This window comes from Colletotrichum navitas, assembly GCF_030913465.1.
Source record: "Colletotrichum navitas strain CBS 125086 chromosome Unknown LY79scaffold_1, whole genome shotgun sequence".
Taxonomy (NCBI): Eukaryota; Fungi; Ascomycota; class Sordariomycetes; order Glomerellales; family Glomerellaceae; genus Colletotrichum; species Colletotrichum navitas.
The window spans coordinates 575,107-597,681 of record NW_026850547.1 but is presented as its reverse complement, the minus strand read 5'-3'; the positions used below and the strand labels follow the sequence as shown (position 1 = coordinate 597,681).

General features: G+C 55.2%; 6 protein-coding genes and 1 non-coding gene across 7 annotated transcripts; 3 read left to right on the top strand and 4 right to left on the bottom strand.

Moving 5' to 3' along the window:
• Nucleotides 1-671: 671 nt before the first annotated feature.
• LY79DRAFT_t13 lies at nt 672-760 on the top strand. Its single transcript has one exon. It is a non-coding gene; the product is annotated as a tRNA-Asp (tRNA).
• Nucleotides 761-1,072: 312 nt separating this feature from the next.
• On the bottom strand, nt 1,073-1,621 carry LY79DRAFT_676095 (uncharacterized protein; the record flags this gene model as incomplete). The annotated part of the gene is made up of 1 exon (XM_060564463.1): nt 1,073-1,621. The coding sequence occupies one exon, from the start codon at nt 1,619-1,621 to the stop codon at nt 1,238-1,240; it is 384 nt and encodes a 127-aa protein (XP_060420591.1). The 3' UTR covers nt 1,073-1,237.
• Nucleotides 1,622-6,978: 5,357 nt separating this feature from the next.
• LY79DRAFT_574492 (uncharacterized protein) lies at nt 6,979-7,428 on the bottom strand (the record flags this gene model as incomplete). Its single annotated transcript, XM_060559598.1, has 1 exon — nt 6,979-7,428. One exon carries the CDS (start codon nt 7,426-7,428, stop codon nt 6,979-6,981), a length of 450 nt encoding a protein of 149 aa, XP_060420590.1.
• A 3,627-nt stretch (nt 7,429-11,055) lies between these two features.
• On the top strand, nt 11,056-12,599 carry LY79DRAFT_585705 (uncharacterized protein; the record flags this gene model as incomplete). The annotated part of the gene is made up of 2 exons (XM_060560531.1): nt 11,056-11,316; nt 11,394-12,599. 2 exons carry the CDS (start codon nt 11,056-11,058, stop codon nt 12,597-12,599), a joined length of 1,467 nt encoding a protein of 488 aa, XP_060420589.1.
• Nucleotides 12,600-12,760: 161 nt separating this feature from the next.
• On the bottom strand, nt 12,761-17,446 carry LY79DRAFT_6156 (ATPase). Its single transcript, XM_060561991.1, has 3 exons — nt 17,055-17,446; nt 13,612-16,990; nt 12,761-13,549 (listed from the first exon to the last, which is right to left on the bottom strand). Exons 1-3 carry the CDS (start codon nt 17,233-17,235, stop codon nt 12,922-12,924), a joined length of 4,188 nt encoding a protein of 1,395 aa, XP_060420588.1. The 5' UTR covers nt 17,236-17,446; the 3' UTR covers nt 12,761-12,921.
• Nucleotides 17,434-18,485, bottom strand: LY79DRAFT_6190 (uncharacterized protein). The gene is made up of 4 exons (XM_060562032.1): nt 18,459-18,485; nt 18,152-18,277; nt 17,859-18,083; nt 17,434-17,804 (listed from the first exon to the last, which is right to left on the bottom strand). Exons 2-4 carry the CDS (start codon nt 18,222-18,224, stop codon nt 17,632-17,634), a joined length of 471 nt encoding a protein of 156 aa, XP_060420587.1. The 5' UTR covers nt 18,225-18,277; nt 18,459-18,485; the 3' UTR covers nt 17,434-17,631.
• A 1,302-nt stretch (nt 18,486-19,787) lies between these two features.
• On the top strand, nt 19,788-21,965 carry LY79DRAFT_503115 (sterol esterase; the record flags this gene model as incomplete). The annotated part of the gene is made up of 1 exon (XM_060553377.1): nt 19,788-21,965. The coding sequence occupies one exon, from the start codon at nt 19,788-19,790 to the stop codon at nt 21,963-21,965; it is 2,178 nt and encodes a 725-aa protein (XP_060420586.1).
• Between the last annotated feature and the right edge of the window lie 610 nt (nt 21,966-22,575).

Below are 22,575 nucleotides of genomic sequence, written 5' to 3'. Positions count from 1 at the left end.
CCAGACAACTCGACACCCAACAGAATGGGTCACAGGTACTCGGCTTGTATCCTTTTGGGTTTCTAGAAAGCCGAACCGCAGCGTTGCGTTGAGTATCTTGTTGAAATATCTGATATATGCTGCATGAAGCTACAGGTCAACGAGAATAGCTGTGAGGGCAGATTAAGCAACAATGCCTCAAAAGCGGCTGGATCAGTTTTGCACGATATGCAAACCACGTGAGTGATTAATTATGCGGCCTTTCGGAGGAGTCCTGAGACTTCTCAGCAGCTGGGGCTGAATGTAACTTGGCTTGGGAGTGGTGGGTTGTGTTTGTGATTCCTTAGCTACACTGAACACTGAGGGTGGGGCAACGTTTTCTATCCAGAAATCTGTACGTCTTGTTCGGATTTGGTCAAGGAATAGGCTGCTTTACATTTTTTAGTTGACAGGCGGCCGGTGTGTGTGCCGTTCGAGGGTCCCAATCCCTGTCTCACCTCACTAGGCGTGGTAGGCACAACCCCGGGGCGTTAGCTTTAATCAGTGTGTTTTCGTTCGTCATTTTTTGCTCGGGCCTAGTTGGAGCAGGCGACAGCCCTCAATGGGCGTGTCCGTGCACCACTGATAGATGTATAATTGTAACATACGCCGTTGTTGTCAACCAGCTATCACTGGATGCGAACATCCACATATCCCCGATAGTCTAGTGGTGAGGATATCTGCTTGTCACTGCGATAGCAGCAACTCGCAGGGGACCGGGGTTCAATTCCCCGTCGAGGAGAAACTTTTGCACTTCGCCATATCAAGATGATAGACAACTTTCAACCTTTTTTATTCTTAATGCGATGTGCTTGGGGAGAGCTTTGTGCTTTATTTATCCTGCAGGGCTATTCTGGCCTCTTTGTTTTTAATTAAATCGTACGAGTGACTATCATCTGAAATGTTGAGACAAGGGCTTGTTCGAGCGCTGTCTCTTCGTCGTTCCGATACTAGTGCTCAAGGGGGTAAGAAGCTTAGGTCTTTAACCTCAAGAGGATTATGGTTCTGGTGTGAGGCCTTAGCAAGTTTTCGTTGTATCTAGTATCAGCTATGAGAACTTGTAGTATGGCATTCACCTGCGTGGTGGCCACTGGCAACGGATCCCTTCACGACCAGCTTACGGCTGGGTTGTCTGGCGGCAGTATGTTGGTCCCAACTGGTAAGCTATGTAGGATGTGTGCGACGAGATCATAGGCTGGAGGTCGTTCTGGCCCCGCGATCACGGCTGTGCTCCTCCGCCAGCAAACCCGCCGACGTTGGAAGACCTGGAAAGTTTAGGATGGCGTAGAGATACAACCCGATAAACCAACACAGGCGTGCAGAAATTGATAGAGTCGCTTTCCCAGATGAAGCCATCAAGGCTAACAATCTTTAAAACCTCAACAAGGCATATCTGGGAATATCTTCCAACGCATGTGCCGCCGGGGCCTCGAGCCCTGCCGGTAGCCGCACACTTGCGAGAGTCAGTCTGCAACTCGCAACTCTGTCGGCCTCTTTTATGTTCGACACGAGCCACTTCCTCGAAGCGTGGGAGGGTTCGGCGATCGGCCATGATCACAGTCTGGGGGACGTTGGGGCTTGCTCTGGAGGCTACAGAGAGCATGAACTCCGAGAAAAGCCTCCCAAAGAACAAGAAGACTGGCAATATGAGCAGGGTTATGGACGAGACCGAAGTCTGCCAAAATCACATCACGTCCTACGCCGCAAATATCAACAAAGTTGCCACAGACCTCCACCACCATATCAATCTCGATGCTGTGTACGATGCGTATAAAGATCCGTTACCTTTGCCGCAGTGATCATGCTGAGCACGTTATGAAGAAACAAAGATTTCGATTCGAGATGGCAATTGCAGCGAACACCGATGACAACCTGCTGTTTTGATGACAACCTGCTGTTTTACAAACCGCTTGCTTGATATCCTACGGACCAAGCGGCCGCCAACATCAACACGGACGGGCGTCCTTAATGCATTCATTCCATAGCAATATACAGCTATATAAAGATACATACACGTTGATTCAGGGAAAGAAGATAACCCCCGCGTCCCCTCCGCAGATGATGCACGCCCCTGAATTTCTCTAAGCCCAGACATGATGGTGCCCCCTACGCCCATCCTTGTGATCACCCAGCATATCAGCTAGCCTTGACTGGTTGTTAGACTCGCGAGTCAAATCTTGATGCCGGAATGAACCCGTGTCACTAGAGCGTCTCCGTTGCCAGTATACTATGCATAGAGGCAGAGCTCGAGTGAGTGCAAAAGTCACAAAGAGTGGTGCTTGGAGATATCGTCAGATCATAACCTCCAAGGAAGCATATAAGAGTCCACTGCCATCCTGGGGCCATGGGCTAGCTCTATGTATCAACGGCAAAGCCCAACGGTTATCAAGCATTTCATAGTCGCCAGCACTTTCCAAAGGTTGCCAAGCACCAGACCAGTAGGCTCTCGGTTCTTACAAATATGGGAGATGTCTCGCGATCCGAGGCCGTCATCCGAAGCCGCTAGCAGACGCGGACCCCCGGCTGGACAGCCAAAAGCCTGACTTTACAAACTCGGCCCATGTTCTTGCAAAGCATACATCCATCCCGGACGCACCCTCGCATGGGAGGGGTCAAAGGCACGTGGAGAAGACGACCGCGCACACCGAGTGCAACGTGCCCAGCAGGTTCTAGGCCTCTCGGATTTGTCGCTCCTGACCTGACTCTATGTTAAAATAATTGCCCCTAGCACTTAAACCTCGTGCACATGATGGCCAGCCTTTCGCGGGAGGGCCTCCGGACGACCCGGCATTTGCTGGCGTCGACTGTCCAAGGTGCCTCGGTTGGAGATACAGGCGTTCATCCTACATGTAAGAGGGAACCCCCTCCCCTCCCCACTCTCGTAAGGATTACCGTCTGTCTAGACGACCTTGATAGACGTCCCGCCAAAGTGACAGAGCACACGGCGAGAGAGGGAGGTGACAATGACCCGCGACCAATGGGCGACGTGCCGTTGCTCCCAACGGCCCTGGCCCGTCTCCCAACTGGAAGAGAAAAAAGCCTCTCTCAGATCCCGACGACATGGTTCCCAAGATGTGGGGGGGGGGGGGGGGGGGGCTGGATGGCATGCAGTTTACAACGTTCCTGGTGAGCAGATTTGACCGCGAGCGGAAGGCGTGTTTCTACACCGCAGCACGACAAAGATCCCATACATGCTCTGATCTTTGCCAAACCTTGGCTCCCTCCCCCCCCTGCCACAGTGTCCGGTGGGTTTGCAGCCGGCAAATCTTTCCAAGACAGTAGCGTCCCATTCCATGGACGCAATGATTCGGTGCTCAAAACTGAGAAGTGATAGCTTACCCCTGACCCGCGAGCCAGGGTAAAGGAGCAGCAGAACTGATACTCAGTGTTCAACACCAGCGGGTTAGCATTCTGGAAAGGTGAGCTTGCCTACCCCCCCCCGAAAACGGGGCCGCACCAGCCTGCCCACCATGCCGCTTGTTTAGCCGTCGCAGGATCCCATCTGCACAACATCCTCGCCCTATTTCTTGCCCCGGATCCGGTGGCCGTCGAACGCCCCCTCTTGGTTGTATGGCGGCACTGTTCGGTGAACATGTTCCACGGCAGTTGCGGTGTACCGGTCATCTTTGGTGAGGGCGAGGGATCCCGCTACGGCGCATTTCGTAACGTGACGCTCCAGGAAGGTTGCCTGCGTCGTTTCGGGCTGTTTTCGCCGGTGGGAAATGGCGGGTGAATTGGACTTGCGTACTGCAGCGATGCAGGTGAAAAGCTGAGATACGGCTGACCCCTTGTCAGCACAAACGGGTCTTGCGTGTTGAAGTCCCCGGCCACATCATGTCGAATATGGTTAGGTTTCCACAAGCTGCGCACTAGAGTGGGATAGGCTCGGCCAGGTACCTGTACGCTGATCCACTAATGCACCTTATCAGAAATTTCGAGACGTGTTTGCGCCAGGGCAGGCCACGGTTTGGTCTGATCTGGTGCTATCGAAGGTATGCCGTGACTGTGAGGTGCTTGACATGGATCGAGGGTAGGGGACATGCTTGCGTTGGAGGATTGGGGATGGTCATGAGCAGGCTCTTCAAGGCACTGGACCGTATTGGTGGCGCTGTTGCGTATGCGGGAGAGAGGGCCGGGGAGTTAATGTCGAGATCGAGAACTTTTCGAGCCCATACAGAATACGGTGCTTCAGAGTCAGGTGTTAGTCCTGAACGGCACAAACTTGCCGCTGTGCCAAGTCCACCTTCGCCTCATCCTAGCTGACAGGGTCGTTGTCAAAGAAACCTGTCGGAGAGGAGCCTGCGTCCGGGAGATTCACGGCAAACAAAATGCGGGATGACAACCAAGGTACTATATATCCAGGCGGTCCTCTCTTTAAGGTCGCGCAGGTACACAATGATAGTGACACAGTCGGAAAAACACAGCATAAGTACTATGTCCAATATGCGGAATGGCAACGAGGGTGGGTTAAAAGGTGGTCTAGTAACCGGAACGACGCCCTGCAATCATATTTGCATAGAACCTCTGGCTCGGCGTAGTGCCCCGAGAGCAGATGATCGGCTCTCAGAGGAGGGTACTGAATGCCATAGCGGCAACCCAAGGCGGCGGCAATTGCCTAGGCAGAGAGTGTGTAGGCTAAGTGCCACCCTGCATGGCTCCTCTGCGTCTCGTCGCCCGCATGGAGACGCGGGTCGGCTGTAAGGTGTAAGTCGTGCGAGCACGGAAGTGAGCGAGTGGTTCCGGTGTGCAAAACATATAAAGCGTATGCATCCTGTCCTTCCCGGACGATGGAGCCGGTGATCAGCGAGAAGAAAAAGTTTTGCCGCCAGCTCGTGCGAGGAGCTCTTTTGGAGAGAAAACAATCGACCTGCTTAGCCTTAACCGAGCCCTGTGTCGTATTACAAGTCGAGCCCGCCGTCCGCCTCCGCCGTCCGTTGTCCCTCTCGAAACTTGGCAGCCCCGGTTTCCCCGTCAAAGCAGCCTGGACGGGCCGAGCCGTGAAACGCTATTCGAACGGCTTGACCAAGCCGATAAAACCGTCCCAGCACTGTGCGAGGCTCACGATGAGAGAATATCCGACGAAGACGGGATGCTGCAGAAGCATAGCGAATACCAAGAATACGGACGCCCGATCTTGCGTCGGGCCGAAGACAAACAACATGGCGCTCAAGTTCTGTGACCACAGGTCGGTTTGCGGTTGCGAAGTACGGATACCAGCGGACAAGAGTCTATGCGACCGATGCGCCCAGGGGTTGTGCTGAGAGTCTCGACCTCGAGAGGAGAGAAGGATCGTACGCTTGGGGGAGCAGCTGAATGCGACCGGTGGTGGCCTGTCGCTCTCTGACCCTCTGTCCGGCATACGACCTGAACGCAAGACGCGATTCCGTCCACCACATCGACTCGCCTGTATGGTCATTTTGGGTGCGATTCTCGACTGCGTCGCTGCTGGAGCAAAGGAGCAGTTTCAAATCGATTCAGCACGACGGTATAGGACAGACTCTCAGCTGTCGGCCGTCATGCGCGAGGCTCGCGCACCCTGGACACGATCACAATCATAATCCGTAATGAGGACGGCATCTCAGCCCCCCACCCTGAGTTGGGTGGTTGAGAATTTTTCTTTCCATTTCCTATTGTTTTGTGTGTGCTATGGAAACCGGCCTGTGTCTCGCATTCGGTGCAATGCGTAGAGCTGAAAATGGAGAAAAGGAGATTCGAGGCTTGCGCTACTGTACAACGCATAGATTAATCTACACATGGCCATCTTTCACGTGTCAATGCCAATGGACAAGTGGTACTCCAGCATCAGAGCTGAGCTCGTCGGTCGGAAGGAGTCGATGCGATCGACCTCTGCAGGGATGCGGACTGCCCATGCTTGATTGGCGTACGGCTGTCAGGAACCGAGAAGACGTTGGTGAGCTTCTATCCGCTACGTCACAACGAGGATTGGGCGGCATCATGATTGTGCGAGTGTTAACCTCATCAGTTGACATTAATTTGATAGAAAGCTGGTCGTAGAAGAAGGGACTTGGAACCGGCAAGAGAAAGCAACGGGCAAGGTGCAAAGTCGTTGGATGTCTTTGTTCACGAGACCTAAAAGCGGCCCGTTCCTTTAGTATAGTAACCACGTGAGCGAATCAGCGTGCGAGGCTGCCTTTCGAACCAAATGGGTGTCGAGAGCAGTCGCCCGTCATTGGTCCGCCGTCGGCGAGTACCAACGGCTGACAGTACCATGATCTGGGTTCGACGCAAGTAATGGCATTGTCTGAGCCACATTTGTATCTTTTCTTTTGTCGAATGGATGGCAAGATGCCCACCCATGTTGCTGGCATCAGACAGTCTTGGTTTGGAATGCGATTGACACCGGGGGTGGTGGGAATGTTGTGATCTAGCCATGCTAGTTGATCATGCGCGTTCTGGTACGTCGAGAGACTACGGCACTACGGCCGGACCAACAGGTGAGCTGGAACGGGCATATCAACAATACGGCAATTCTGCGAAGCACTGGCATGTTGCATAATATTTGGAGATGGAGACTGGCGAATCGAGCAGATTCCTACACCCGATCGATGATCTTGCTTGCTGGCGGCCAGTAAGCTGCGTCACTCACGAAACCATTGCGTGCCAGTGCCGCCAAAGGGCATGAAAAATGAAGTCATCTCGGGGTCGTATCATTCAAGAAAAGAGTATGTGCATCATCTGTCGGGTATGTATGCGAGCATCTCCAAATAGGTATAAACTCCTCCAATCGATCCTACAGTCCAAACGGGGATCCAATGCCAGAAGTGAAGGCCGTCAGGTAGCCGAGGTTCTAAACCGCTTCTCGTGCACACCCGGAATAGTTTTAATAACAAATGGAAGAGATCTCCAATCAACCCGTCTCCTGGGAATAACAGTGGTGTCGGCCAAGAATCGAATTAAACAATCGTGACCGGATTGTTAGGTGGCAAGGGCCAGGCCCGTTTAGTTGAGGGCGACAGCGGCGAGGCCAACGACGGCGGCCAGGAGGCCGCTCTGGACGACAAGCATTCCAGAGCCGGCGCTAGCAGGGGAAGAGGGCACGGCGGAGCCGCCGGTGGGAGCGGACGAGTCGGCCGAGGTCTTGATGGGGACGGCGGAAGACTTGGTCCAGGGGGCAGAAGCAGTTGGGCCGGCAAAGCTGGTGGAGTTGGAAGCCGGGAAGAAGTGGGACGAAGAGGAGGAGGGTGTGGAGGTGGAAGTTGTCGAGTTGATGATCGGGACGATGGTTGAGGTCGGCGTGTACAGGGGGCACGCCGTGTTGGTCGGGTTACACTTGGTGATGGTCACCGTCTTGGTGGTGGTCTCGGTCATGGTCGTGGTGGTGTCATCCGCGGAGGACTGAGCGACGGCGACGGAGGCGGCCATGAGGGCGAAGATGCTGTTGAAACGCATTTTGACTGATTCGGTGTAACGTCGAGTATCGCTTCAAACGAGATTGGACTGTGAGCGTGCAGGCGTGGGCCGTAGAGAGTGCAATGTCAAGAGATTGACCAAACTGTCTTGTCGAGATCCGTGAGGATGAGTTAAATGAGTGTGGTGTGCAAAAAAGGCACGATGACGAGAGCAGTTGCAAGAGAATGTGGACACTGGACGTAGTAGTGAGGAAAGTAACGGTGAGGGAGAAGCGAGACCTTAAATCGGGCGGGAGGGGGCAGGCGAGGTATTTCTCCTTTTAATGACTCGGCCGAACAACGACGATGGCCAGCAGCGGTTTGCTAGGCGTGGGCTCCCGGAAATTTTGCGAGTGCTAGGCGACATGGCGTCTCCTCAGTTGCTGCGTGTGCCTGTAGGACCTCCGTTCCGTCGACACCCCGTTGGTCGCCTACGCGGCCGGAGAGGGCGTGTGTGGGTGGGTAGCCGGTAGGTGCGCGAGCGAGGACATGGGGGGCAGACACCCATCTCTGTGCGCTCAGCTCTCGGCGTTCCCTGTTGCTTTCTCGTCTCGTGCTACGCTATCCGACAGCGATTGAACAAGGGGTGGACGGACCGACCAAGTCTGAGGGGGGCATTGCCAGATACATTATCGTGCCGATCCAGCTGCCAAACTTGAGTGAGAGGAGATGAAGGAGGAGCACCCTTGATCACTGGGCCTTGGCTCTCGACTCCCTGTCTCTCTCTCTTCCGAGCAGCGGATAGCACGGGCCCAAGGAAACAGAAGCAGCTCGTTAGCCCGGGCGATAAGCAGCGTGTCCAAAATTGGATCTCGTCTTGCTCGGATGATTGATTGGCTGCACAAGCCTATCGGTGGACCGGCACTGCATGACGCGGGCTTGGGCTTCGCTGGCGGGACCTTGCTCTAGATTGCCCTACCGGTAGCCTTCTTAGCCTGCAGCTCTCACTGGCTCGTACCTGGAGAGCCCTTGCGGATCGCCTCCTAGCAGCATGCAGGAACAGCGTGCCCTGGCGCGTTGGAAAACAACTCATCTAACCTGTGAGCAGACAGACGGCTGGCCCCAGCCCGAGGGGTTGCTGAGGTCGATGCTGCACGCTGCGTTGCTTTGTTGCCATGTTGCGTGCTCACATTGCTGAGCTTTGGGCATACCTGCGTCCATGCCACGGGGGCGAGGCTTGGAAGTCTCTCGTCTCCGGGGCGTGGAAATGTGCTTGCAATCATTGCTTGTCGAACCCAGAGGTGTCGGTCGTTATCGGATCTTTTTCATTTTCCGCCCGAGAGAAAAATACGGCGTACGCTGTTAGCAGACTGACCTTGTGAGAAGCCACTTGGTCGCCGCCACCCTCGGCATGCATGCACCCACTCGCTCGCCGTGGCGCCGATGCGGCTTGCTATGCGTTGACCGGAACGGTGCACGACGGGGCAACCAGCGACAGAAGCACCCTCCAATGTTTCTCTGCCTGCAGTGACGCCGTGCATCGATGCTCCATAATCATGGTTCGGTCGATTTAGATTCCAAGTTGCTCTTCTCCCTTCTCGGTCATTTGTAGGTTCCACTGTGTAACCCTCCAGGACCCTGGCACCAAGAAGGGAAAAAAACATCAGCTAGGCTGCTTGTTCCTGGCACGGCCAATACAACAGCCTTGTCTTGATTACCTACGGATACTAGTGTAGCCATAAGCTGCTCCCTTTCGGTTTCCCTGTCAGTAGCGGTTGTACGGATACAGAGGTATGAGAAATTACCCCAATCACGGGGGACTCCACCGCCATTTCCCATTCGAAAGGGGGATGTGCAACGTAGAAGGTGAGAGTATTTGTAGGCCAGGATCTTGGGAATCCATCACGCAGGCAAACGTGGATGCTCTCTCTTGCGAAATAAGGCCAAGATGAGTACAATTGGACGGAGATTGGCTTTTGAAAGGTCTGTGAAGATGAAAATGATGTCAACAGCGGAAAGCCCTTCCGACTATGGGTTTTGTGGAAGCGATCATTACAGACAATCGATGCGCTATCGGGACCGACGCCGTAGCAACCCCGATCCTATCTTTTGTGTGTTGCCGCGCGTATCGTTGTTGTCGAGAAGCTGTGCTTGGGCAAATCATTGTTGGGTCAATGCCAGACCGCCGAACGACCCCTGCACATATGAAACAATCGTTTGTCGGCTCTGGCATCCGTCGTCAACTGTGGGTATTGTTGTTTCTCTCTGCGAACGCGGCAGATTCTAGGAGACGGTTGGTTCCAAGTAAGCCCCCTGCTTGTCGTGATTCTCCGAATACCATTCTGTTGTTTCTGCAATGAACTGCACAACGGTTTTATCCAAGATGCAAACTGGTTCGACGTGACCAGGTAAGAGATGGCAATACGGCAATAGTGAGACCATCACCGCCGCGCTGGTGGCAGAGCTTAGGCCACGCGTTGAGGGTTGTACCTGCGATCGGTCGAGGCAAGCCGATGGGCGGAGAGAGGATTCTGATGCGGCGTCGTTGTACGGGGAAAGAATCGGTCGCGCACGTACGTGGGTCGGAGATGCCGAACACCCAACACAGCCTTCTATTCAGCCGAGACCGACCCTCGTTCGGGTAGGCGACGTAAGGTGCAGGAGATGTGTGTCGAGTTATCAGTGGAAAGCATGGGTGGATGGTCTGCAGTGAAAAGTCGCCAATACCGATTGTGGCTGATGCAGCAGGTGTACGATGCATGAAGCGGTCACTGCCTCTTCGTCACCATCACCCGTTGGTCGAAGTGTAGTGTGTGGTGTCCTACAGCTCGCGAAGCTCTTGCTGGTGTCGACGTTTATTGATTGGCGTTGTTGGTCTTGTCACCGCCAATCATCGCTGTCGCACTTTCCTCTTTTCACTTTTGGCCACCTCATCCTGCAGGCTTGCCAGCCCAACCACTCGGGGGTGGCTCTCTGCGCTGTCTAGCTTCCATCGTCACAACCTCGCTGTCCAGAGTAGGAAAATCCTTACCTTAGGTAAGTACCGAGGCAGCACACGGATGGGGGGCTTCGCTGAAAGAACTACCCCGCCCCCGCAATCCTCAGGTAAGGCAAAGCTGCTGAAGAAGGCCTAGCCATACATACCTACATAAGCACCTTCGTGTACCTAGTTCCTCCCTACCTAGGTACCTGTAGGCACCTACCTAAGGTAAGGTACTGAAGCGAGTAGGTAGGTAGGCAAGTAGGTAGGCAAGTAGGTAGGCAGGTACCTAGGTAGGTACGCTACCACTCCCCTACGACCCTTCGAGTTTCATCTGCGTGGGACCTCGTGTTGTCCGCTACTGGCTGGCTAGGTACTTTGCCCGCGGAACGCACCGCATCGCCTCGCCTGGAACGCAGTTACATGTCATCGAGAATCCTCAATCCACGGTAGGTAATGCAGAGCTCCGTTTTGTACCCTGCATATTATCCCACGTCGTGCCATCTACATCTGCATCTGCATCTGGGTCTGCGTCTCGATACTTCCATGGTTCTGTCTTACTCTTTGCTGACTGCGTCGGGCCCTCCTTAGCTTCCTGGTACCTGTTCCCTCCTTCTTCCCTCCTCCCCCCCTTCACAAGCTCTTCCCTGCAACTTGTCCAACTCCCTCCCGCACATCCCCCGCCTCCAAGAATCAGAGTATACCGTCATGGCGCAGTTGACTGCAACCACGTTTTCTACCGATCCGGCTCTCTGGATTTTTACCTCCCTGACCGCCGGATCCTCGCATATCGTCACAGCTACATCTCGTCTCGAAACCATTCTCCGCGCCAACCGCGTACCCTTCAAGGCCGTCGACCTCGCAACCGATCAGAAGGCTCGTATGCTCTGGGGTCGCCGTGCCGGTAAAGATGCCTCTGGCCGGGTGAGAAAGCTCCCGGCTCTTGTGCAAGAGGGCCTCGTGCTCGGCGTAAGTAGCGAACCCTCCTTCCCGACCCCGCTCTCGGTGGAGGGAGTCATGTGCTGACAAGCTGCCTTCCTGTCCAGGACATCACCGAGATCGAAGAATGGAACGAATATGGCGAGCTCAAGCAGCACGTCAAAATCTACTACGACGAATTTACTATACCTGACATCAACAACAAGCCCAAGGAGCCTATCAAGAAGAAGATCATCAAGAAGGTGCCCAAGGGCACGTTGTCGGGAAATGCCTCCACCTCTGCTTCCACTTCTGCATCGGCCCCCGCGCCTCCGCCAGCGCCCCCTTTGCCAAAGGATGAGAGCTCTACTCCTGCTGCTGCGAAGGTCAAGTCTGTCGAGACACCCCAGGCCCCAACCGACAACTCCTCCACTGTCGTTCACCGCTCCATTGCCGACGAGGCAGCTAAGAAGGCCAAAGAACTCCGGCTACAGTCCCTGCGCGATAAGGTTCATGGCAAGACAGACGGTAAGACTGCCGAAGGCAAGAAGCCTGAAACCGATGCGTCATCTGTAGTCACCACCGAACCCGATAAGAAAGCGGAAGCTGCAACGGACGTCTCAAAGACACCAGAAACAACCCGGAAACCCTTCCTAGCCAGCACTAGCAGCGGTTCCTCGGCCCAGAGCGTCAAGCCCGTCGGTCTCCAGTCCCCGACCACAGGCTCCTGGGGCGCCGCTGCCACGAACATCAATCCCGATGCCCTGCGCGAGACTCTCCAGTCACCGACAACGGCCCGTTGGAAGCCCTCCGATGTGGACAAGCCCGTTACGGTGCACATGGGCGCCACGGTGGCGTCCGTGTCCCAGGAAGAGATCGCCGCGGTAGAGAATGCCGAGACTATCAAGGAGGAGCCTGATCAGGAGAATTCCGACGAAGACGTAGACGTGTCGCAGAAGATCGCCGAGGTCGAAAAGGCACAGGCCATCAAAGAAGACCCCGAAAAGGAGGCAGGCGAAGACCTCACCAAGGCCGCCGCGCCGGAAACGGAGACGGCACCGAAGGAAGCTCCACCAGCCGAAAAGACCGAGACTATTACGAAGGCGCCGCAGCCGGAGGAGGAGGATGACGAAGAAGACGACGATGACGAGGATGAGGACGACGATAGCGACGAGGACGATACGAGTAAACCCGAGACGAAACAGGAGGGGGCTAAGGCGAAGTCGAAATCAGAGGAGAAGGAGCTGGCAGAGGCAAAGATAGCTGAGCCCAACAAGCCCGGGGAGTCAAAGTCTGAGGGAGAAGCTAAGCCTAAGGGGGAACCTGAGGAGTAGTTATGTTGCGCCGGACCAAGTCGCGAAGTTTCTTGTTGGATGCCGTGGTGGGGCCGGTGCATTGGATTGTATGGTGACAAAATTGCCGTCCTCGCCATATACTGTACTCTTTTGTAAGGGTGTGTGGTGTGTCATTTCCTGTAGGGTAGTACTTGCTGCTTGTTTGCTTCACAGGATGCGATCTCACTCCAGTTCGATTCTTGCCGCTACGGAACTCGTTCACCAAAAAAAAAAACACTTTGAATCCCCCCAAGGGTTTATCGTTTCATGTGTAGGTCGGCGTGCTGCTCGTTACTATCTGCGGCTTGTCACCTCCCCCTTTTTAATACAATCCCTCATCGTCGCTCGCCGTTCCATCTTGGAATCCCGCGACAGCCTTGCCCTTGCCCTTGCCCTTGCCATTCATTACCACGACCTCGCCCTCGGATTCGTACTCGTCATCGCTGCCCGTCGCCACGGCCTTGCCCTTCCCCTTGGAAGACGCTGCCACGGCCTTGCCTTTGCCCTTGGAACTGCCTCTCGACACGGCCGAGGACACGGAAACAGTCCTGAACGCCCCCTCCGCGGGGCGTTGAGGCTGCTGCGCCTGCTTCTCCTTGTCGGGCGACCCCTCGAAGCTCGCCCTCACCTTCTCGTAGTGCGCCAGCTCGCCGGCGCTCACGCTAGGCACCAGCTCCTCGTGCGCCCTCATGAAGTCCTCCTCAGTGACCATGACGGCAATGTCGTCAGGCGTCGCGTGGTGGTCGAAGAAATAGGCCGTCGAGATGGGCGGTCGCGACGGCACCCGGGCGGCGTTGATGTCGCGGATCTTGGCGTCGACCGCCGCTGCTTGCCGCGTGACGGCCTTGAGCATTGCGTCACTGCAGAGGGCGTAAAAGTCGGCGCCCGTGTAGGTGAACGGGAGCCGCTGAGCGACGGACTGCAGGGAGACCGAGGGATGGAGAGTAAACCTGGGGTCGGAGATGTTAGTGTGCGCGCAAAGCGAAGGCAAGTACTGGTTTGGGCGACTTACTTCCTGGTGAGGGCCTCGAGGATTGTGAGCTGCTTGTCATGGGTATCAGACACGCCGAGGTAGAGCATCTTGTCGAAGCGTCCGGGACGGAGCAGGGCGGCATCGAGCAGATCCGGCCGGTTGGTGGCGCCGATGACGAAGACACCGCCACTCGTGTCGTCCCCGCCCGACATGCCGTCGAGCTCGGCGAGCAGCTGCGAGACGATGCGGTCCATGACACCGCCGCTGTCTCCCTGGTTTCCGCGCTTCGGCGCAACGGAATCCAGCTCATCGAAAAACACGACGCAAGGGCGAGCATCGCGGGCACGCTGGAAGACTCGTCTGACGTTGGCTTCCGACTCTCCGATGTACATGTTGAGCAGCTCGGGACCCTTGACGCTGAAGAAGTTGAGACTGTACTCCGTCGCGATCGCCTTCGCCAGCAGTGTCTTTCCGGTTCCCGGAGGTCCGTAGAAGAGGATGCCAGACCGCTTCTTCATGCCCTTGGCGAAAAGCTCGGGTCTCTCCAGGGGGAGCTGAATGGTTTCTGTCACAGCATCCTTGACGTTGTTCAGTCCACCAACATCATCCCATGTGACGTTCGGAATCTTAGGGGCTCCGATAGCGCCTGCGAAGTTCTTCCGTGCGGCCTCGACAGCGACCTCAAAGTCCCCTTTCGTGACGCATCGAGCCATTGGTCCACCAGCTACCTGGAGATCCCGCACCGTGACGGCCTGGCCGGTAGCTTCTGTTCTCGATGATATTTGCTCCAACCTCAATCGCTGTGCGATAACTGCTCGGTCGACCACGTCCACTAAGTCACCGGCCACTAACGCAGCGGTTTTGAGAGCCACGCCGTTGAGGTCTACTTCAGGGTCGAGGTTGATACCACGATCCTCGATAATAGCCCTGAGGATGCCTTCACGTTCAGCTTCGTCAGGGGCACCCATCTCAAGCTCATGGCTAAAGAGACCTCGGACTCCATCCGGGACCTTGTCGACGTCACTGGTAGTAGCGATTAGCACTCTTGTGTCCTGCAAAATCTCCTTCATGGTCGACACCATGCGGTCGGCCGTCAACGCCTCGATATGCCTAATCAGCAAAGCTGTGGTTTCTGGGCCGCAACTCATAGCTCTTTCGGCCCTGGTTCGCAGGAGACCTTCTGTCTTAACATCGCTGCCGCTGGTCCCTGCCTCACTGAGGATGTCGTATGCGTCAATCGAGTACGTGTGGAGTCCAATGTCGGAGCAGGCTTCCGAAGCCACAGTCGCTTTGCCTATATTGCGATGCGTGGCGGTGACAAGAATGGCAACTGGCGGCATCTTCAGATGTACCGCTCTGGGGCTGGTGGCGGCGGCCAACAACTCTCGCAAACGTCTTCTGAGAGGTGAGACGTAACGGAGATCCTGGTCAGGTAGCGTCAGTGTCGAAACACTTGGTGCTTTGGTGGGCATCTTCTTGACCCCAAGATAATAGGGCCAGGTGTTGGATTTGGTTGCGGGTATGCGGCTCGTGGCAAAGCCGGAGCCGTGCATCGCGACAGAGGAGCTGTCGATGCATGCCACCCCTCCCCACAATTCTTCGGACTGGTCGTTGTCGGCATCGGATTTTGAGATCTGGATGTGGCCAACCTTGAACCATGCCACCTGGTCAAATCTTGCCGACCCTTCCTTGGACAGAGCCATCACATCGTCTACCTCGGACCCATTGCTTCCACCGGGTTGCTCTTGCAGCGCTTTGCCCAGTTGTGTGTCGATGGGCACGGCGATAAGATCGCCTGTCCGTACAAGTCGGATATTCTGAGCAAAGTAACGCTTCAGACCGCCGAGGACCGCCGATTGGTAAGCTCGTTCCGCAGTCACTGGTGACCGGACATGCTGAATTGTGATATCGCGGGCGTACGGGGGACGCGAGGCGTTCGTGAACTTGGGAAGAGTTCCCTTTCCTTGATACGTCCCCCGCTTAATAGGTGACAGCCGGAGATACGACGGTTCATCAAGATTGGCTAACAGAATGGGAGATATGTAGGCTGTCGGGCTGGTCGGCTTCTGGAGTTGGGAATCGAAGAAAGACAGTTTGCGTTCGCCATGCTTTGCACCTGCTATCCGTGTAACTGGGCGTTGAGAAAACCCCTCCGGAAGACCAAAGACCCTTACCGGACGCCAATTGGACTCAGACGGGTCTAGCGACGTGAAGCTTCCGAGTCCAAAGGCGCCAAACCCGTTGGCAGGAGGTTCTTCAGCAGCCTCGATGCGGACCCAGTCTCCTGAGAAGCACCCGATCTTCGACAAGGAGGCAATGTCTACGAAAACCCTAGCCTCGTCATCATCCTCTGGCGCCGGCTTCGGGTGAAGGAGGTCCATGGGAATGGTTCGAATCAGCCCCTGAGCCTTAAAAAGTCGGCCTCGAGGTCGGTCTGGACGAGCGGTAGTTGCAGTATAGTTGGAGAAGACGGAGCCGGGAGTTGCAATCCCGTTGGTTTTCCTTCCCCTCCCGATTGTCATCGGTGATCCCGGCTGCATGGTAGACACGCCACTTGCAGCAGTCGTAGGAAGCATCGGCGCCTGCAGAGAGATCATGTCATCCATGGAGTCGTCAGAGAGATCGTCATCTTGGTCGATTCCAGAAAGCTCCGACTCCTCTGTCTCGGTCACGGAGTCTATTTCGGTATTCGCAGAGTCCGTCTTGTACCTGTCTTCTGTAGCTGAGAAGAACTGATCGTTGGCGGTATCGTCCTCTTCATCGGGAACACCGTTCAGGCTCCGATTCGGGGGGATCGAGGGAGCGGCTTGACCGCGCTTTGTGTGTACCCGCCCTCGCATCAAGACGATCTTTGTACTCTCGGAGAGAACTCCTTGGCTCACGGGCTCACAAAGCATGATCTTGCCTGGATTTGGGGGGATGTGGGTGACTGGATGCGGAGGTAGCGGTAGAGGAAAGAGGTCACCAGAGTGAAGAACTCGCAAACTTCCCAGAGCCACGCGCAACGAAGAGATGAGGCGAGCCTCGGGGGTTTCTGGAGCGGCAGAACCCTTACCATTAACGCTGCTTGGATGGTCACGGTAAAAGGTGCCCTCGCCTTGTTCCAAGCGCTTCGTCAATTCGCTCTCAAGGCTAACGTATACTGTGTCCAACGAGAGTGCAACCACGTCTAATATCTGGATTTCGATGCCGCTGCGGCTGTTGCTCGAGAGCTTCGACGGCGCAACCTGCTGAAGAGTGGTCGCAAAGCTCTGCAGGGACAAGGACGAGGGTGAGAATTGGACAGTCGAAGGTTTGAGCACCGAGGACTTGACTACGGGCACTACCGTCCAGGCGGTTTCGGTCGGAGACGGGGTCGGCTCCCAGGGAGCGATGGCGACATGGTGAACGTCCTCGGAGCCATCTTCACGAGCGGGTACTGCGAGACAATGGAATCAACAACTGCGTGTCAAGATTTCCGTTTCCCAGAGGTGCGTTCTTACCATCACGGAGGTGGGGAAAAAGGTCTGTGAATAGGTCCTCGGACAAGGTACCGACATCGCCCCTCGCATCGTGATCGTCCAGAATTAGCCTTGCTGCGATCGCCGGCTTGTCTTGACGACGCCTCCGCGACCTCCTGTTCCTCTTGGTCAGGGATGGCGGCGCAAGCTCTGAGGTTGTCATCGTATCGAGCAGCAGGCGGGACCAGTTCAAAGCAACGGAGCGTGGCGTGCTTCAGGTGGGCATCGCAGGATGATGAGCGCAAAGGTTCGAGGTCGTGGAGGGATAGACGTTAGAGCAAGCAGTGCGAGCAATTGAAGTCAGAAGGTATCAGCAGTCGGAGGTTGACGAGTCCATGTCGTGAAGCTCGATTCAAGGAGCTAAGCTAAGGTATGGATGGTTGGTTATGGTTGGTTGGCATGGTTCCTGGACCGGGCTGGAGTCGGGGCCGTCTCCAGCTTCGGCTTGGGGAAGCGTCAGGCCTCGGCATTAGAGCCCACAACCCCTAAGGACAAGTCGCTCTGCAGGTTTTAGTCGATAAGCCCGAGCGGGGATGCATGACTAATCATCTGGGGTTACCTAGAAGTCAAACCCGAATAACTTCCAATGACCGGGTCTGGTTGTACTTGTGCAACCAATGATGAATTCAAAACAGCCAACTGTCAGTCCTTCGCTTCGAAGCATGTGATTGATATAAGATCTTCTGGGATGCCGCCAAGTATTGCATCGTCTATTCTCTTGCACTTTTTTATCTCCTTAGTTTAAATGAAACCTGAAGAAGCCATTTTCCAAGAATGGCGACTTACTGTACTGTCGTACCGAGTCGAATGAATGACGAGCTACGTTATGAGATGACGCCGTAGAGTTGAGTAGCAACGTACCGTAATAGGTTAATATTGTCAAATGCGGCCTCTTTTTATATCCATAAGCCACAAAGCGGAAGCCAATGCAAGGAATGGGCGGGCGAGCGAGCAGGTTTTCGATTGGCCAATAGTGTGTCCCGTAACATATGGCAGAGGTTGGTGAGGCCTCTGTGTCAGCATCAGCAACACCCTGGCTATTGCCCTGATCATCCCAAGCAGTGTAAGCACAACAACACCTTTGGCCCGTTCATCGTCCTCTAGACACTCGCGGTCGCGAATGTGACGTATAGATCTATGTTTGCAGAGCATAGTACCCGAACGGGTCGTCCTGGCCCAGGAGATGGGCTAAAAGAGGCCCTGAACTGAGATACTTATTAATATCTCGTAAGGTTGCACAAAAAGCCACTTTGGACGACAGCACCTACACACACAGCCTCAGCCAGTGTTCGCAAGGCGGCGGCGCTTGTTGTCATCTTGACGACCAGGCACCTCTTCCAAGCTGTAACCATACCAGATGGACAAAAGGTGGCTTGTTGCACTTACGAAACGTGGAAAGCGCCGAAATTGAGTCCTCGACTCGGATTCCAACTGCGACGATGGAGCAAAGACCATTGTGTTCTTTTTTTGTTATGTATCTGCCTGTGCGACCCCTACGAGGAACCGCCGCTGGTGCGTACGAAGTAAGTAGGTAACTGGCGTAGTGTAATATGTTAGGTCTGGTCAAGGCATGCTTCCATGGTAGACCGACGTACTGAGACCCGTTGAAAATCCGGCAAAGCGGGCTCTTGGGCTTCGTTGATGCTGTCAGAACGCATCAGTCAATCCACGTCAATGACGCTTGTCTTCCGAGACGCCAGCTGGGATCGTCACATGCTTTTTCCCTCTCAGAATCACAATATCCAATCATGGCTGCCGTTGAGCAAATGCTCCGTGCGACAGACATGGCAATGACGCAAGCGGGGTGGCTTCTTCCTGCTCCAGCCACACCCTCTGGCGCGACAATTATGAGACCTTAGCTGACAGCGTTTGGCCCGTTCTTCAGCGCCTCTGCCTCTGCCTCTGCTACCGTAGGTAGTGTGTTGCCAACCGCAAATGACAGGGAGGACCTTGGGCCCAAAGCAGAGTTTCGAATGGCGGCGGCTGGGCCTCGTGGGCGCGGACGTTATTTGCACTCCAGCCCGGGGGTGCGCTCTGCCGTGCTGCTCCGATTCGAGGTGGCATTGGCAAGTCGAGACCGTGACACGATCTAGCTTGCGGCCCGCATCAATGGCATCTAGACCGACATCATCATTCCACAATTCTTGCGGTAAGTCCAATACGCTGCGATGTTTACATTGGCCGACTTTCCGTATTTATCTCTGTCTACCGGTAGTCCCCTAAGGGTCCGTAGTTCGCCTCTCTGCCTTGGTATTCACCAACCAACCGAACCGTGCTGGCTACTCTCCCGGTCTCCAACTAATAGTATCACTAGTGTATCGGTGTCCTCACGTCCCCAATTTACTCGCCCACCCCCCCCCCCCCCCCCCCCCCCCCCTTCCTTGTTCTGGATCTACGCTCTGTTTCCCTGCCTTGGACCGCTTCGACACCAACATGAGGCCTGTTCATGCCATCAGTGGCTGCAAAAAGGACATTTGACGGGCAAATTTCCACCCCGTCTACCTTCCTTTTCAACTTCATCTCGCATGTTCTTGTCGTTATTGCGCGAAGACAAGCGATTACATACCCCTTTTAAGCGCACGAATCTCACTGAACCCCAACATTTTGCGACTTTTGCGACGCCGGGCAACTCGTGTTTTTCTTTATTTCTTAATTTCTTTCTTCTTCTCTCGCTCTCTATCTCACGTGAGCGGTTGCAAACACAACCCCGAAGATATGGGCAACTTTTCCGAGTCTCCGGACCATGGTCGAGACAGAATACGCGACAATGGCGTCGCACGTGTCGCTGTTGAGTTTGCCCAGCAGGCCGAGAAGCTGTCACTCCAGAACCACCAGAACAACGACTCCGAGGTCGCCGTCGAGGCTCGATTCGTTACACCCCAAGACCCCATCGTGGTCACCTCGGAAGGCAACAGGCTCCCAGGTGTCCCGCTTGTCGAGGCGCACAAGCTGAACGCTCTCAAGGAAGAGCTTCAAGATGGCCCAGCTGTGATCAAGATCAAACAGGGGAGTGACACGGAGGAAGAGATTGACAACGGCAAAAAGGCCCCAGGCATGCAGGAAAAGGTCATCTCGCTACCAACAGATACAAACGGAAAGGAAAAACAAAAGTCGGAAGAGGGCTCCCTTCGTCGCCAGGTGCCGCCGTCACACACCAACCCCTTGTTTCCGCCCTTGCCCCTCTACGGCCCGCCGTCGTTGCTTCGCGACTTACAATGCCTGATTTTTCGTGTCACGGCCTTCTTCCTGAGCCTGGCTTTTCTCGGAGTCATTGTACTCGGTGCACTCTTCACTAGCATACCACCGTTGTGCACGCACATCTTCTACCGCCTAACACTGCAGAATCCGGACAAGAAGAGACCTTTCTTCGAGGAAGAGGCGCGCAGGAACAAGGTGCGCAAGGAAGAAAACCAGAAATGGAAGCGCAGAGAGAGTCTAGTCAAAGACAAGGAGCTCGCCGACGAGTTTGTCCCAACGGAAGGGGGCCCTGACCCAATTGTGTGCGACGTTGGATACTACGCTCGTCGTGTCGGACTCGACGTCGAAGAGATCCAAGTTCAAACCGAAGACGGCTTCCTCATCGACTTGTGGCACGTATACGACCCCAAGGAGTACACGAGGATGAGCGAAGACGACAGGTCAGACAGAGGACCCGACATATTCACATCTTCCAAAAAGAAGCTCAAGGATCCCAGCCAGAAGCGCAAGTTTCCCGTTCTACTCCTCCATGGCCTTCTCCAGAGTTCGGGAGCGTACTGCACAAACGACGAGGACTCACTCGCATTTTACCTCTGCAAGTCCGGCTACGACGTCTGGCTTGGCAACAACCGGTGCGGCTTCAAGCCCAAGCATTCCTCGCTGGAGTACTCCGACCCGCGGATGTGGTGCTGGAACATTCGCCAGATGGGTGTTTTTGACCTGCCGGCGCTGACCTCAAGGGTCCTGTACGAGACTGGGTTCAAGAAGATCGGCTTGATCTGCCACTCGCAGGGCACGACACAAACGCTCGTAGCGCTGGCAAAGGAGCAACGTCCAGACCTGGGCGAAAAGCTGACGGTCTTCTGCGCACTGGCGCCCGCTGCGTATGCCGGGCCCTTGATCGGGAAAATGTACTTCAAGTTCATGAGGATCATCACGCCGGGCATGTTCCGGCTGATGTTCGGCATCCACGCCTTCATTCCCTTCATGATGAAGATGCACGAGCTGCTTCACCCCAAGGTCTACGGCTGGCTCGGTTACAAAGTCTTTTCTTTCCTGTTCGACTGGACGGACACGAGGTGGGATCGAGCTCTGAAGCACCGCATGTTCCAGTTCGCGCCCGTCTACGTCAGCGCGGAATCCATGCGTTGGTGGCTTGGAAGGGAGTGCTTCGCGAGGCACAAGTGCATTCTCTCCACCAAAGAGGACGTCCGCGCCGAGGAGAAGGAAGACCACATCAGCGGGCACGAGTCCCACACCCTCCGGGCCGACGACGCCGACGGGCTCATGTCCCAGAGGACACTGGAGGAACACGCCCGCAAGCCCAAGGGATCGACCGCTTGGTACAACGAGCAGGTACCCCCCTTCGCCCTTTGGGTCGCCGGCAACGACGACCTCGTCGACGGCAACAAGCTCCTCCGCAGATTTGAGCGGGGCCGTGAGCCGCACGTCAACGTGGTCCACGCCAAGGTCATCCCCGAGTATGAGCACCTCGACGTCATCTGGGCAATGGACGCCCCGGAGCAGGTGTTTAGGGAGGTTCGCGAGGTATTGTGGAAGACGTGCGATGCCAGAGACGAGTGCCGTGTCCCCAAGGGATGCGAGAACGTCGAGCGGTGGACCCCGCCGAACAAGAAGGCGAGCGTGTCGGCGGAGTCTGATGAGAGCCAGTCCAGCAGCGACGATGCTGAATAGGAGCCGAATACGATTCGGCGGGGCGGCGGCCGCACGATATATACCGTCGAGCCGAGTGCCGGGAGTATGAAAAAGTAGAGACGCGGGCGGGGGGTTGTATTTACTAGGAGCTGCATGATACACGTTGGATTCCCAGCATCGCGTCGGAGTCGAGGTGCCGGTATTGGATTATTATACACAAGGTTTCCGAGCATAGCATACGTATGAAGCTAATGGTAATGAGTTGGGGGGGTTCTTGGCTTGAGATGCTTCCAAAGATATAAAACATAACAAGACTAGAACAGATGTAATAAATCGTCAAGCTAAATGGAACTTCATGATGATCAAGGTTCTGGAGGGCCCTTTTCTTAGGTTACCTCGTCGTAGGTGAATCCACGGCAACTGTCGGCACCAAAGAGGTCAGTTATATCTATACGCCAGGTCCCTTCTCAGCGACGGCTGGTCTCTACCGAGCACCGTCAGCGAATGGATTCGTCCCAAGTGAAGCATCGATCGCCGCCGACCATACACTCATGAATTCATGAACTTCATCTATCTCAGGACCAAGCCTGCGCGAATCATCTCACAACGAACACGGATTTGTGCTCTCTCACTATGCAGCATCCGGCTC